Source organism: Daldinia childiae (genome assembly GCF_008694065.1).
Source record: "Daldinia childiae strain JS-1345 chromosome Unknown Scaffold8, whole genome shotgun sequence".
Lineage (NCBI taxonomy): Eukaryota > Fungi > Ascomycota > Sordariomycetes > Xylariales > Hypoxylaceae > Daldinia > Daldinia childiae.
The window spans coordinates 619,773-635,676 of NW_022984649.1; the positions used below are offsets into that span (position 1 = coordinate 619,773).

The following is a 15,904-nucleotide window of genomic DNA, read 5'->3' on the forward strand; positions in this document are numbered from 1 at the left end:
CAACAGATGCTTAAATAATCATCTGTAAGTTCATATTTATAGTGAATATGGAAATTAAGCACGATTGCATCATAAGCGCCGAGAGCTATGAGAAGTTCGGGTTCAACAACCGACGCCGTAACACCTACCAAAGCGTCCAAGATTTCATTGATCGCGGTCTTATGAGCAAAGGTATGTGAGGTCTACACCGCCGCACTGAGATCAACGTCAACTCTAACTTACCTTAGATGCTGTATATCAGAGATATACGGAATATCTTAAGGGTAGTATAAGCACTGAAGAAGACGATCCTTCAGGAGAGAACATAAGACAAGTATTCTGTCAACTATGTGACCCGGAGACAGGATGTAGGTAACCCTACAGTCGAAGGCCACTCAATGCTTAGGACTGACAATCAATCCTCTTGTAGATCTCTCACAGAATAAGTTTAAGCACTTATTTGAGACAATATTACCTACCACATCTTCAGGCGTTGCAGTACTGCTCCTTGATATCTTTAGTTGGCATGCGTTCTTCCCCTTCCCACCAACGCATACCGCCTCAGGAGAACTCTGTATAGATGAAGATGCCTTCACTCGCGCTGTCTGTCAGCTGGTATGGACTCTTTCGCCGCACCATAGTGCGCGCATACGGGAGGACGCCTGTCACGGTGCTATCACAGGAAATTGGGGGCCACATTTCAGCTGGCTCATTTCAGCCCGTGGTACAGATGTCAACGATTATATGAGATGGCTATTCCGGAGCCTTGCTATTCCAAACAAGACAAAAACAGGCATTGAAACAACAATTCTGGTTCCTAGGTTCTTAATGTACCAACCGCGGCAGGACGAGCCATATTCTGGAGATGATTCCGAGGACGAGGCTCTGCAACAGGTCGTTATCGTCGAGAAAGAGAGTGAGCGAACGATAGATATTCAAGATATTCTCTCAGAACATCCTCCTGATCACCATGTCATGGTAGCAGATCCGTTACGAGAAGGCTACAAGCTTGCCTTGCCCTTTCTTCCACATCATCCATATGATCTGACTGACCTTCACGTCCCAACAATAAAGGTTCTGAGCCTCTTCCGTTTGCTCTACGCCGAGGATGACTCGGACGATGAAAACAAACTAGTCTCTGAAGAAGATAGTGAGCCAGACATTGCAGCCGGTTTGATTGCCTCGATCGAGGGACTGGGAATTGAAAAAATTAGCTGGGAATTGTTTAACACCACGCTGAATGAGCACGCGGTTAGTTATCCCTTATCTATATCCAAATGCTATGTATCTTGCTAAGTCTTTTTTTAATAGGAAGTTATCGCAGATTCTTTAGCGCGCATTTTCTCGATACTTGAAGCTCCATTAGATGGACGTATAAAATGATATTATGAACTCGAATAGACATGAATATTTCAATACAATATTTACCTACATGTAGGCACCTAAGGTAGATAAATACCTAAGATAGGAGGTTTATTTAGGTAGTTCCATAATACCAACATTTCTATACTGATATAACGGGGCATTTTACAAACCGCTTGAGACTTACCCCACCAATAATTCGCGGACGCAGCAGGGTACATAGTGTTGCATTAGTGCATGCATGTATGTACCTCCTAGGTACGTGTCGCATATATTAATTACATGTACCTGAGCCCCACCAAACGCGTATTAGGACGCGTTCGCGCGTCTTCAATTTACATTCACATTTATATTCACATTTATATTCACATTTATACTTACCCTGTACAACTGTACAAGGGCCAATTTTAGTACGGAACGTCGAAGCAACAAGACAGATTGGTGATCTCAAAGCTATCATTTCTAGAGAACTGAATTGGATTGTCAAAAATGATATCTGCTTCGTCTCCCGTTATATATCCAGCCAGCTCCTCTCCGGTGGCAGCGGCAAAGCGCATGAAACCACATCCCGATCCGAACCCTCGATCCCGTGCAAAAAGTGGCTTCCTTGTTGACGATGACTCCGACGATGAGGATATGCTGCAAGAGCCAGCAACTAAGAGACGGATGCTTAGTAGTACTAGTAGCAAAGCAGCCGTAGAGTATACTGAGCCGTCTTCACCTCTGTCAACGATTCCTAGTCTTAACCTCAAGAAAGTTGGTTCGGTACCTCTCGACACCATTTCACAGCCGAACGAAGATGTCGAAAGGAACCAGCCCTCTATAACGAGCACATTGTTCCAATCGAGCAATGTATCCTCCATTTTTGACCGATTTGCCTCTCGTCAAGCGCAAAGCACATTTAAGATCACTACCTGTTCAGGTAACATAGTCGACGTCAAGCAGCGGAAGGCTGGTTCTGGTATATCTTATGAAAGGATAGTTGCTGCGCGGTCGAAAACGAAAGAGGGCCGAGCAAAGAAGAGTTATTATGGCATCGAGATCCACGAGATAATAGAGGCTACTTCCAAGGAGCTCGCCAACAGAACCTCGGATTTTAATACAGCACCGGATCAGCCAATTACATCCGTGGAAGCCATCAAAAAACCGAAGAAAGCACTCTTGTGGACTGAAAAATACCGAGCGAGAAATTTTACGGACTTAGTGGGCGACGATCTTACGAACCGGCAAGTCTTACGCTGGCTAAAAAGATGGGATCCGATAGTTTTTCCAGGAACAGCAAAATCGAGATCTGCTACGAGACGACTGGGCGCAAAAGCGGGAGCTGAAGAAGAAAAGCCGCACCGGAAAATTTTGATGCTCACTGGCCCTCCTGGACTGGGGAAAACCACGCTCGCTCATGTTTGCGCGAAGCAGGCGGGTTACGAAGTAATGGAGATAAATGCCAGTGATGACCGCAGTCGAGATGTCGTCAAAAACCGGATTCGCACCAGTTTAGGGACGGAAAATGTCAAAACTGTGCAGCAAAACAAGCTCCAGGATGAGAAACAACAGAAAGTTGTACGTCCCGTGTGCGTGGTTGTTGACGAGGTTGATGGTGTCGTGACCGGCTCCGGTGGTTCTGGAGAAGGTGGATTTATTAAAGCCCTTATGGACCTGATTACTATTGGAGAGAAAAACGCATCCGGGCAAGATAACACTACTCAACAGTCAGGGCGTTATAAAAAGAAAGGCGATGATTTCCGCCAAATGCGGCCTCTTATTTTAATCTGCAATGATGTTTATCATCCGTCGCTCAGGCCTCTACGACAGTCAAATCTAGCTGAAGTTATCCACGTTGGCAAACCTACTATTGACGCAGTTGTGGCTCGTCTCAAGACAGTGTTCGAGAAAGAGGGTATTCCATGCGAAAAGGACGCCGCACGAAAGCTATGCGAGGCAGCATGGGGCATGAGTAATGGTATGGATGCAAAGAGGGGCGCAGAGAGCACAGCTGAGGGGGATTTAAGAGGTATTATGGTCGTGGGCGAATGGGTTGCGGGCCGTGTTAGGTCTGCGTCTCTCAACGGTCCACTGAGTTTAACAAGGCAATGGGTTGAACGGAATATTGTCCATGATCTGTCCCATGGCGGCGGTGGCGCGAGAGGCGTAGGGCGTGGTAACGTGAGGGATATTGTTACGCGTATCTTTCAAGACGGCGCTGGATTCCCAAAGACCAATGTACTCATCACGGCCCCCGTCTCGAAACACCAAAGCGAGCAGCCACAAGCACAGCTAGGATTTTCGGAGCAGCAGAAAAAGTACGGAATGGAGCGTCTAAGAGAGATGGTCGAGACCAGCGGCGACGTAGACAGAGTGATGACGGAGGTGTTCCTAGACTATCCGAACCATGAGTTCAATGACGACTCATTCCTGTCTAAGCCGGACTGCGCTTACGAGTGGATGCATTTCCACGACACATGTTCGTCGAGGTTGTTCGGAAACCAAGACTGGGAGTTAGCCCCTTATCTTAGCCAACCTATTCTCGCGTGCCACCATTTATTCGCATCGCCTATCCGGCGTGCTAATCTAGCTTACAACCAGAAGTGGGGTGGAGGTAATGCCGAGGATGACGCTCCCCCGCTGCCTTTCTCAGGTCCGAGAGCAGACTTCGTCGCTCGCGAGGCCGGGAAGGAGAACCGCGCAATACTCCAAGAAATGCAGGCTCAGCTACCGCCGACGCTCATGCGTTCTTTCCGCAGTGCTGAAGATATCGCTACGGAATTCCTTCCATATCTCATCCGCCTAGTGTCTCCGGATGTGAAACCTGTTGTCGTTGGGGGTAGTGGGGATCAACGGAGCACAGCAAGTGTCCGAAAGGACACAGAGAAGGCTATGGTAAAGCGAGCCGCTGATGTACTAGCTGAGGTCGGCATCGAGCTTCAAAAGGGGAAGATAGAGAGCGAGTCCCCCTTCAGCAGAGGTCCGGAGTGGGTTTACCGCTTGGAACCGTAAGTACAACATTGTTCACAACGCTAAGTTTTCGGGATTGGTTACTGACAAATCTACAGTGACCTTGATGCCCTCGTCACTTTCGAAACATCTGCAGCCGTCATCAATGGTACACAAGCCCCGACGCGCTACGCCGTGCGGCAGGTGTTAGACCAAGAATTGCAGAAAGCTAAACTGCAGCGGGAGAAGCTAGCCCGACAGGCGCGCTTCCGAGGCGGCGACCTGCATGGTGCGGTACCTGAGGACACCTCCTTTATATTCAACGACAACAAGGAGAATAAGACCTCTAAAGTGCTGGGTTTACCTATACTCGGCGTGAAGAAGGACTTCTTCGGGCGCATCATCGAGAACACAGATACCCGCGCTCTGAGGGAAACTGACGCCAACGGTAGGCCTAGAAGTAAGGCCGGCGGGGAAGGGCAAGAAAAGGGCGAGGCTAAGATCTGGGTTACGTTTCACGAAGGCTTGAATAACGCTGTGAGGAAGCCCCTATCGTTAGATGAACTGCTTAGGGGTTTGTAATAGGTACCTCTTAATACTGGTTGACGTGTAAATGACTTTGGGTCCTAGGGTATGGTATTGGCTTGGGGCATATGTATGGTGTTCAGGTTATAATGGCATATCCATTGTTAAATGAAACCTAGCGCTTGTTTTTAATGATTCACCCTTAATTGGTCTTGGTTTCGATAGGTTCGCTTTATTTCCGGTGGTGAGAAATAGAACTCGTATGGCGAATAAACCGCGAACCTCTATGATATAATCCGTTCACTATGAATCATTTACTTGACATAGATATCATACATATAACATAACTCATCATCAATTATACACCAGATTAGACCCACACTTAGATTACGGAACCCTCCGCCAGCGCAATTATTATATAGGCTCCCCTTCAGCCTCTCCCATCTGCTCCAACGCCTTCCGAAACACCTTCGCCTCGGCCTCCATCTCCTCCGCCGTCCGCGGATGTCGCTCCGAATCTTCGATGCTGGGGAAGCTGCCGCCGGGTTTAGGTCGCTTACCCAGCTGTTGCTGGAGCCTCTTTAGTTCCCGATCCCATCTTCGGCTATCATTAGTATAGATATATACACCATGAGTTTTCTTTCCTCCTATTTTTTTCTAGGAGTAGAGAACGAGCGTAAACTAGAACGAGGGGAGTAGGGCAGGTAGAGAGAATAACTTACAACGCGCCACCGACGTTCCCGTCCTCCGCCGCCATCGACTCGTAGATCTGGTCGCCGGGCCCAGCTTCCTCCTTGGCGGTGGACCCGCGGATGCGCGGGATAACGTGGACGTGGACGTGGGAGACGGTCTGGCCCGCCTCGACGCCGTCCTGGATCGCGATGTTGAAGGACCCGGCCTCGGGGGTGCCGGCGGCGTCGTCGTCGTCGCTGCTTTGCTGCGAGGAGGATGTGAAGTAGTGCCGTGCTAGCATGCGCTGGACCCGCTGCACGGCTTGGAAGAGGTCGGTTAGCTCGAGCGCGGTGAGCTCGGTTAACCGCTTGTGTGGTTGTCGCGGGCAGATCAGCACGTGTCCTGGTAATAAGGGTTTGAGATTGACGAGGGCGAAGGAGTGCGGTGTTGTGAGGAAGACCTGGGCGTGGTTAGTTTGTTTAATATTCATATATCCGTCAAGATTCATCTCATTTTTATTTCTCTCTCATCCTTGACTTGGGCTATTTATTCAAACTAGAGCTGCAATAGCGACATATCTATGTATAAGTTGACTTACCTGAGGCGTGACCTCAAACGGGCCAAAGTGAATCGGCCCCGTCGTCTGAGAACTCATGTTTCGTTTGTGAGCGATGTTTCTGAATATGAGATTGATTATCGAAATGCGATTTCGTTGCATGGCCTAAGTAATATACATAGAGTGTGCTTGCTATTGCTTAGCAGCCATGTTATATAGGTATGTATAGATAAAGCGCGTGGAACTGCCCTACGGTTAAACAAGGAACGCTTTAAATTCCAATGTCGTCTTGGCTTAAGTCTTACTACGATGATGAGGTGTAAACTGACCAGAATCAAGTGACGCTAAACGTGATGTTTGATTGAGTATAACTCGGATAAATGCATGATATTCTTTGTTCAAACTCTGATGAGGCAGATCATCTAGACGCAAATAATCTAGTAGTGCGATAATATGGTTTATACGATACTCCCGATAATGAAGCTTGTTTAGTAAACATCGTCATTGAACTTATGACGTCGTTAGTTTTTCTATTTAAAGTTTGAGTGGTATCATTTTAATAGGTTAGATCATTTATTTTAAGCCCGGAGTATAACCACTAATAAGTCTCCAAGTTACTTACCTATAGTTCTTCCGCCTCCCTCACTTTATTTAGACGATATGACAAGCTGAACCTCTTATATCCGTACAAATAAGGGGCGCATAACCGTTTACCGCTTACTAAACAATATTATTTTTTTACGACTTACACGAGCACCCATTACGATACCTAGGCAAGTATAATATATAACTCAATTAAATTAAAGACGGACGTGAAGATTTTTTTATTGTCTTTAAAACTAAAGGCCTATCGCCTATCGCCTATAATTTCTGCTTTTATATGCGGTATGCATAAGTAATCCTAATTGCTACCATTGGCGAGGTCGTATGGAAACTAGATCGCCAGAGGACTAGGCTTCTCAGCTCGGTGGACCCGATGGCGACTTGCGAGGCCAAGCCAGGGATCTTTTGTCCTTACTTGCCATCCGGTGAATTCTATGTATACCAACTAAGTCTTCAAGACTGGAAGTTCGCTATGATATAAATGCCAAACACCGAGCATAGGCTATATGCTTCGCATTTTACTTCATTAGTTGAGATGGCCTAGTTAGTTAAGGGCATTGCTGAGACGACATTCAACATCTCATTGGCCAATTCCGCGTATGATTTTGTGGGGGGTTCGTGAGGCATCTTGACCATCTAAGACGTAGACCACCTACATACCACATCCGTAGCGGTCACCTCATTGCAATGGGCGAATGAGAAATAAGTGTAGACCTAGCGGTGACCGTAGGTTTCCCCGAGCCGCAAGGTGAAATTTATATACACCAATGCGAGGACGGGAGGGCGCGGGCAGATCGGGGAAGATATGTAAGACTCAAAAGGGGACGGCGGAGTGGGTGGTATGATATTACCAACTAACAAGGAAACTTTTATGTAACAGTATCATTCTTGGTGGGCTCATATGACATACGGACTCTTCATTAGGGAATTATAATGCAATTGTCGTTATCTTTCCCCAGATTTTCCCTCCGTATAATTGACAAGGCTTAGACGGGATTCCTCTGCCGTTCCCAATTTTAACCTTCTTTCGATGTCAAAGGAGAGCCTCAAGCCTCAAGTCTCAAGCTTCAGGGAGAAGAGACAGCCATATCTTTAAAGAGTCTTGTTAATAAGTTAGCTTTGATTCGCTGTTCATACCAAAAACTATATTGTAATTAGAGATGAAGAGGTCGTCTATGACCCCTACGCCGCAGAATGCAGATGACAGCTGCCTCATAAATCAAACTGTCCCGACGGGAGCCATGCCACTTCCGTCGGAACACCTTGACGAAAAGAAGCAACTTCCCAATACCAATTCCATATCTAATTCGGGCGAGGACAAGGAGAGCCAGAAGGGGCGTTCCCATTCCATCGAGAATGTAACTGCGGCATCGCCATCGTCTTTGTCGTTAGATGGGGGCGGCAGTGATGACGACGATAATTTTCCTGAAGGTGGCTTAGCTGCCTGGCTTGTCGTTGTTGGCTCCTTCTGCTCTATGCTTTGTTTGTATGGTCTTATTAACTCGGTTGGCGTTTTTGAATCGTACTTCTCAACACACCAACTCGCCGACTACAGCTCCTCGACCATCGGCTGGGTCTTTAGCGTATATCTATTCATCGTCTTTTTCTTTGGCGTCCAGGTCGGTCCTATTTTTGACAGGCACGGCCCCAGACTACTTATCGCCATTGGTAGCATATTAGTGATCGCTAGTCAGCTCATCATAGGGTTATGTGAAGGTGAGCACCCTATTCAGAACCCCCTATATTTATCATATATCTATTAGTAAAACATGTGCTAAATAATCGAAAATAGAATACTACCAGATCCTCCTCACATACGCGGTCCTTGGGGGTATAGGGGGCGCTCTTCTCAACGTGCCTGCCTATGGAGTGATAGCACACTTCTTCAAGAGACGTCGTGGCTTGGCTGTTGGTGTTGCTGCGACAGCGGGATCTGTCGGCGGAATTGTGTTTCCCCTCTACCTCCAAGCTGTCATTCCAAAACTTGGCTTCGCATGGAGTACGAGGATCATCGGTTTCATAATGCTGCTCTTATCAGTCATAGCCAACCTCCTTGTGCGCTCCCGCCTACCCCCAAGTGCTCACCCAATACGCATCTTACCGGATTGGACCCTCTTCAAGGATGTCAAGTTCACTCTATGCTGTATCGGCGTCTGGTTTATGGAGTGGGGAATCTTTACCCCGTTAACGTACATCGTTTCGTACGCCATAGCTCATGGCCAAGATCCCAAAGATGCATACACCTTCCTCGCGATTCTTAACGCTGGGTCATTCTTCGGTCGCTTCCTCCCCGGGTTCCTAGCAGACCGCTTTGGCCGCTTTAATGTCATTACAATAACGAACGCGCTGTGTGTCGTCACTATCCTCGCTTTCTGGCTTCCCGCCGGTGATTCGCGCGCCTTGCTCATCGTTTTTGCCGTCATCTTCGGGTTCTGTTCCGGAAGCAATCTGGGTTTGTACCCCGTGTGTATCGGTCAGCTTTGTGACGCCCGTGATTATGGCCGTGTTTACTCTACGGCGGTTATGGTCGGCAGTTTCGGGACCCTAACCGCCCTCCCCATCGCTGGTGCACTTTTGGGAATCGGCAGCGACGAGCGTCAAGGCTGGTTGGCGCTGATTCTCTTTGCAGCGCTGTCTTATGCTATCTCAACGAGCTGCTTCCTTGGAGCTCGAGTATTGGCTGTTAGTTGGAGAGTGAAAGAAGTCTATTAATGCTCTGGTACTAGTTTTACTGTGACTTTAGGATATAATTAAAGGGAACATGCAAATGAGTAGCGGGTTTATTAGCATATAAAACTGGGCCATTCGGGGAGATTGATGGAAGACGGTACTGGATTTGGGATCAGGAGTTATGTGCGAAATCGATACTGTTCAAGTATATTATATCGCCGCCCGCGCGTAAAACTGTGTCTTTGTATTCGAATCCTAAGTAAATCTTGTTACCTTAAGGTATGAGACTACCAAAATATTCAACAGACAGTAATATAACATAAATTAAAATTAACCAAATTATATATATCAGCGCAAGGCAAGCCGAAGATGTTCACACTGGCACTAATTTGAAATTCGTACATATAAATATATCTACATAGGTATAATATATATCATCCAAAATGTCACATATGGGGGTAGTCATACGACCCAGACGTCAACGATATTTTACTTACATATTTCCTTTCGTACATATAAAGGGTTGCCGCATGTGATATTATATCGATATAATAAGTCGTTTAAACCCGTGGTAAGGAATCACCAATAATCTCTTCATCAGACATGATATTTGGGTCCTGGGTATCACCGGGGATTCGAACTGGTACGGCGATATAGCCGTCATCTTTCAAATGCACTATTAAGAAAATTAGTTGCTATAGCCTTAAGACATCAGGTAGAGTGAAACTTACGATGAGGTCTCACGAAGAAACTTCCGAGTATCGCCAATCCGAACAGCGAAGCCAACAAGACGAAGAAAGCCTGTGGAAAAGTCTCGACTGTTGCAGCATAGATGCCGTTGAAAAGCGCAGGAGCAATAACCCTCCCGAGCGCATGTAACAGACCAATAGCTCCCAGTAGGGAGCCCACGCGCTGAGCTGGAACATGCTTCGTGATCGCACTTTGGATAGTGGCACTTGCTAAGCCGCCAAATGCGGTAGCCAGACCGCAGAGGACGAAAAATTCTTCGGAACGCACAAATATATAGCCACAGATACCTACAGCATCACTGAGGAGAGCAAAGCGTAGGAGCCATACATCTAGGTTATCGGCACCGGAGCTTTTCTCCACCACATTCACGTCGCCGCTCTCACGCCTTCGGCGACGTAGTGGCAGGACACGGAATACGTAGTTGATGGCTGGGAGTATGAAGAGGAGGATGACAACGCGCGCCAAGCTGACCACTGATACAAACTTCGAGGCTTCCGGAGTGTCCCAGTGAAAGATGTGTTCAGAGTAAAGTACAATAATAGTACCAGCACCCATCGCGGCAGCCAGGAGCATCGTGTCGATAAGAGCAAGGATAATCAAGTTCCGCCGCAGGGGACCATTATCTCTCCCACTAGGGACTAATATTTTTAAGGGAGCAAATGGGTTGGCGCTCAGAATTGCGGGGAGCCAAGTTCCCATATGATCGTCGACAAAAGAAGCAGCCCGTGGTCCAATGAAGACCTGAACTGAATCTGGAAGTCCGGATCTAAGTTCTATGGCTGCGGCTTCGTTTTCAGCACGATGCTTCTCGCGTGCGGCCAGCTGACGTTTCTTTGACATTGACTCGGGAAGAATAAACCAGAAATATAGGATAACAGCTGAGTGGCAACCTAGGACGACATAAAATATCGATATTAACGAACCCGTCCATTTAACGAAATAACCAGCAATCAGAGGTCCAAAAGCCAATCCAGTAAATAGACAAGCATGTAGATAGCCAATATGTACTCCGCGCTTGGATGGAGGTGCGCAGTCACTTGTATACGAGTTAGTTAATATGCTGCCCGCCGTGAAGGAACCCGTCATGCCATCGAAGAACGCGCCTAGGATCAGCCATTGGTAGCTGACGGTATCTGGGAACTTTGCAGCCAAGATAGTGATACACTCGTTGACTAAACCGCCACATGATGCCATCACCATCAGGCGTTTTCGGCCGTACCGATCAGATAGTGCTCCTACTTTTGGTGCCGTGATCGCGCTTAAGGCACCGGTAAGAGCACTTAGTATAAGTGTGAAAGCAGCGACCTTCTTTTGGACTGGACCACTAGTGCATAAGTCATTATCGGCGCCTAAAGGTCCTAATGGGTTTATAAAGTTTGGTTCAAGTTGCTGGCGGTCGGTGAAGTGAATACGACATATTAACTGGACAATTCTAAATAGAGTAATGTTCTAGTAAGCGACTGTTGTTAATGGAAGCGCGCTGGAGTTGTATGGCTTACAAATTGAGCTTCGGTACGATGATACCACCAAATGCAAGAGAAAACAGAAGATATGGTGCCAGAAGCCAGTATACCTAATTCCAAATTAGCTGTTGGAGTGTTGGAGTTTCTTTGCATCTCATCTGTATACAACGTACCGATGGTATCCGCCACCATGGGAAATCGGCGAAATCTTCATGTCCTATCCAACTCCCCTGGCTCTTCCCATTCCCGTTATCTTCTATCGTATTATTATTTGTGCTTGCGCCGACCAGCGGACTTGTTTCCGTTGCTCCCTCCCATTGGTCCGCCTCTTCGTCTATAAGTAAGATCGGCCTACTGTCTCTTTTAACTGGTTGCGCATTGCTCGTCATTTTGGCTGCGGGCCTGTTGCGCGGATTCCGGGCTAGTTCTAAGAGCTGTTCAACAACCCAAATATCTAGCACGGTCAAATATGATATAATGAACCGGATGTGCCGGAGTATTTGACGGGCTCTGTAGTGTGACCTGGTACCGACCGACGGACTCCGGAATGATTTGCTGATGCGCCGTTACACTAACTGGAACGCCCGAATAGAGAACTATATAATCAGATGTAAGGCGATCTCCTCTGCTTTGATGGTATCTGTAATTTGGAACCCGATGGAGGTCTGTCATTGACCTAAAGGGTTTAGGAAGAGGGAGTAGGGAAAGGTGGAGAGAAGCTCCATGCCGAAAGTTATATTATAAGTGTTTAAGATATTATTGGTCGGTCTCTACATTGATGATGTGTAGTTAGGATTCCAATTAGAGCTTGGGCTTGCTTGATCTCGGGTGTCTCGACAATCCAACGGCCGAAAAATGCCAACGCTAAGCGTTAGAGAAAGTGATGCGAAAGTTACGTGTGGGTTATATTAGACTATCTATCAGTTGAATCCCGTATCTTTGGGATTGGGTGGATCAGTGGATCGATGGACCCGTTCATTCTATGCCATGAGCGTGGTATTATATACAACATTGACCAAAGACATTAGTATCGGATAAGGAGTGGCGTTTTTATTATTATACGCATATTTGATCTATTATGCATTATTATATTTAATTATGGGTTATAATACGCTAGTCGTGTATTTCAATATGTATTCGTAATTGGAGCGAGACAATAGATGAGATGCAATACATATATAGCCTATTAAAGTCCTAATAATGTAGTAGGTACAAGTATTGTCGGAGGTGGAGGCCGTGGCGTGATATGATAGGAAGGGTGTTAAGGATCCTAGCAGTTCCTAGATCTAATCAGGCAGAAAGGCGTCAAAAAAGGTGGCGCACCCACTACCAACGCATACAAAAGTATTATATTTCAAAAAGTTATTCTATACCCAAACCTACCTTTAAAAATGAAAATAAATTATTATAATAAAATTAAGCTATTAAATTATAATTAGATGATTTTTTTATTATTTATATCAACCTAAGTTAGTACGTAATTATAAGTTATATTATTATTGTAAAAGTATTAAATATTAATATAAAACCACCTCTATTTAAAGGCTTATTTCCCAATCTTAGACTAAATGAAAAATATAGTAAAATAGGCCATTATCAGGGCTATCGAATAGTATATTCCATAATCAATCTAGTTTTAAATTGGCTGAATTATAGCCGTTAGAAGTTAGAGTGTTTTTGGTATATTTTGGTAGGAAGCGCCACCTTTTTTGACGCCCTTCTGTCAGGGCAATAATGTCCCTGAATATGTACAATGAGGTATACTTCGTAATCTTATCTTTTATCTAGGATCTTAATCCAAGAGACTTACGTACATACATAATTCTCATGGTAAATAGTAACCTGTATGTCAGTGTATACTCTTAATATGCGAAGGCAATAATAAAAGAGGATGGACGAATTAAGAAGAGAAGGCATTGTTTACTAAATTTCACATCAAGTCCAATGCAGGTAGGTTATGAAGTAGGCAGAGTGGGAAGATATGCTCAACTTATCGAAGCTATCGCCAGCAAATCGATGACGCAGGTGTTCGTGGGGTGCAGGACTTCGGGGTCCAGCAAGATCCGACAACCGGCAGATTTCCAAACTCCGGTATACTAGACCCAGCTTTCCTTCCTACCTAACGTACCCCTAGTATACCCATCAACTCATATATAATTAGGCACATGTAAGAGGTAGACAAGGGAGGTTGCTTGAAATGGCGATATATCTCTAAAGCTTCTTGTCACATATGTTGAATAGTTGAGTCTTGAACGTCGCTTATTTATAATTTTAATACATAAACTGGGAGTCGTCGGGTTTATTTAATCAAAACCGACTGATTCCCCAATCCGACACAATTTGTATAACACACCCAAATAAGTGCCTAGTTGGCCAATACTAAATTAGGTTGAGTCATTTTCGCGTACTGAAAAAAATCAGTTACAAATGTATTGATGTTTTAATGAGTACGATGATTCTCGAGAAAATAATTGCATATCCTATACTGCAAAGGCATTTTCTGGCGAGGCAAAGAACTTCTTGGACTCGGTACACCGCTCACTCTTGCAACCAGGGCATCTCAGGCCCATCTGGTACGAGCATGCAACGCCACTATCCAAATGACTCTTCGCAAGGTTTGCGAGAGCATCAATAAAGATGGGATTACCGTTAAGACTTTCTACTCGTTTAACTGTGTCCGTGTGACCAGACTCTCCTATTACCTCTTTGTCGAGCTCAAAGAGTGTTTCTATATGGTCAGAAGTGAACGCAATGGGGATAAGAACGAGGTCTTTTTGTCCCTTGGCGATATATTCCTCAACCGAGCTCTGGGTTTGAGGACCTAACCACGGTTGAGGACCGACCTGTGACTGCCAACATAATCTGTAAGGGTTAGAGAACTTTAGTCGTTGCATGACGGCGTATACTGTTGCGGCAACTTCGGCAGGGTATGGGTCACCTGAAAAAACTGTTAGTTGAGATGGCTTGAGACGAATGTGTGTACTCCCTACCTCGATTAACTACCGTCATTGGTAAGCTGTGAGCTGAGAATAATAGAACGACTCGACTCCGTCGGTCTTCTGGATATTCTGCCAGCGTTTTCTCAATATTGCTAGCAAATGCCTCCACTAATCCCGGATGTACCGGCCACCTATCAATGACACTCCATTGAATCGCACCCGGTCCGGATTTTCCTTCTAATCGTTGCCGCCATTTCCATAGTTCATTGAGACTGCTTCCCGTTGTAGAGCAAGAGTATTGAGGATATTGTGTGAACGCCACAGCTCTTCCTCCTTTGCCGTTTCCGAAGCCATCCGCCAGCAATTTGTTATACATTTCTTCAGTTAGAGGGTCTGCGTAGCGAAATGCGACATATGGTTTATGAGGCGCTGTCTCGGGCGATATTCGGTCGAGAATCTTGCACATATGTTCGTTTTGATATTCTGACCATTTTCGAATTGGGGAACCACCACCAATCTCTGCATATTGCTTCTGGATCTTCGGAGTTCTTCGGCTTGAAATGAGGGGGCCTATATAGTTTTGAAGTCGTCCTAATGGTATTAGATCGGCGTCTGCCTACTTATATGTTAGATATACACCGAGACGCATAGTACTAGACGAAATAAAACGTACAAATAAGCGGCTTAGAAAGTCGCCAACTTCATCTACCGTAGATGGACCGCCCATATTTAAGAAAACCATGGCCGTTGGGCCTTTTGATCCTGTCGCATTTTGTGTGACAGGGGGCACTGGTGTTGCGAATGATCTCGTCTGTAGGATACTATTTTTCAATGGCTGGATGTGTAATGGTGTAGAATTAGCAGTAGCAGTACCAGCTGCTCTGCGCGCAAGCTGCACAATAGAATGGCGTGCTGCCATATTGCGCGAACTCATTACTTTATGATAGTTCGACGGCAAAAAGGCATGGAATGTTTCTTGAAATTATTTAAGTAAAAAGCATGGGTGCCTCTAACAGGACAGGTAGATCTTAGTTACCTAGCCTCGAAAAGTTCACCAATCAATGACGAAATGCTCGGGGCCGGCTCTCCGAGGGACCGGGACCGAGTGTCCGATTAATGTTAAAGAGCCAATAAAACATGATCAATTGCTTAGCAAATAGAAAGTGTTACAGTGGACTATTAGTCCAACTTTATCTCAGCTAGCTCAAACTAGAAATTTGAAAATAGTTCAAGGGAAAGTACCTCTTTTTAGGGATGCGAATTTTATTATACGCCTAGCGTATAATAACGCATAATAAAATATAATATTTCATAATAGATCTATTATGCGCATAACGGATTAGACACCCCCGTTTATCCGACGCACTAATACTTAATCGGGATTAGATTGGGTCAAATGTTTTCGTAGATTATGTAAACCTGACCCGGCATACAACTGCTTTTGACAATGTTTG

General features: G+C 45.7%; 5 protein-coding genes across 5 annotated transcripts; 2 read left to right on the plus strand and 3 right to left on the minus strand.

Annotated features, from left to right (window-relative positions):
* Positions 1-1,830: 1,830 nt before the first annotated feature.
* Positions 1,831-4,854, plus strand: GL218_06939 (Chromosome transmission fidelity protein 18; the record flags this gene model as incomplete). Its single annotated transcript, XM_033583675.1, has 2 exons — positions 1,831-4,331; positions 4,392-4,854. The coding sequence occupies 2 exons, from the start codon at positions 1,831-1,833 to the stop codon at positions 4,852-4,854; spliced, it is 2,964 nt and encodes a 987-aa protein (XP_033432895.1).
* Positions 4,855-5,211: 357 nt separating this feature from the next.
* GL218_06940 (Bis(5'-nucleosyl)-tetraphosphatase [asymmetrical]) lies at positions 5,212-6,124 on the minus strand (the record flags this gene model as incomplete). The annotated part of the gene is made up of 3 exons (XM_033583676.1): positions 5,212-5,395; positions 5,520-5,929; positions 6,068-6,124. 3 exons carry the CDS (start codon positions 6,122-6,124, stop codon positions 5,212-5,214), a joined length of 651 nt encoding a protein of 216 aa, XP_033433122.1.
* Positions 6,125-7,788: 1,664 nt separating this feature from the next.
* Positions 7,789-9,340, plus strand: GL218_06941 (Riboflavin transporter MCH5; the record flags this gene model as incomplete). Its single annotated transcript, XM_033583677.1, has 2 exons — positions 7,789-8,344; positions 8,421-9,340. 2 exons carry the CDS (start codon positions 7,789-7,791, stop codon positions 9,338-9,340), a joined length of 1,476 nt encoding a protein of 491 aa, XP_033433121.1.
* Positions 9,341-9,858: 518 nt separating this feature from the next.
* Positions 9,859-11,900, minus strand: GL218_06942 (uncharacterized protein; the record flags this gene model as incomplete). Its single annotated transcript, XM_033583678.1, has 4 exons — positions 9,859-9,974; positions 10,030-11,480; positions 11,548-11,621; positions 11,685-11,900. 4 exons carry the CDS (start codon positions 11,898-11,900, stop codon positions 9,859-9,861), a joined length of 1,857 nt encoding a protein of 618 aa, XP_033433120.1.
* Positions 11,901-13,991: 2,091 nt separating this feature from the next.
* On the minus strand, positions 13,992-15,369 carry GL218_06943 (Ferrochelatase, mitochondrial; the record flags this gene model as incomplete). The annotated part of the gene is made up of 3 exons (XM_033583679.1): positions 13,992-14,449; positions 14,502-15,066; positions 15,124-15,369. The coding sequence occupies 3 exons, from the start codon at positions 15,367-15,369 to the stop codon at positions 13,992-13,994; spliced, it is 1,269 nt and encodes a 422-aa protein (XP_033433119.1).
* Positions 15,370-15,904: the final 535 nt, after the last annotated feature.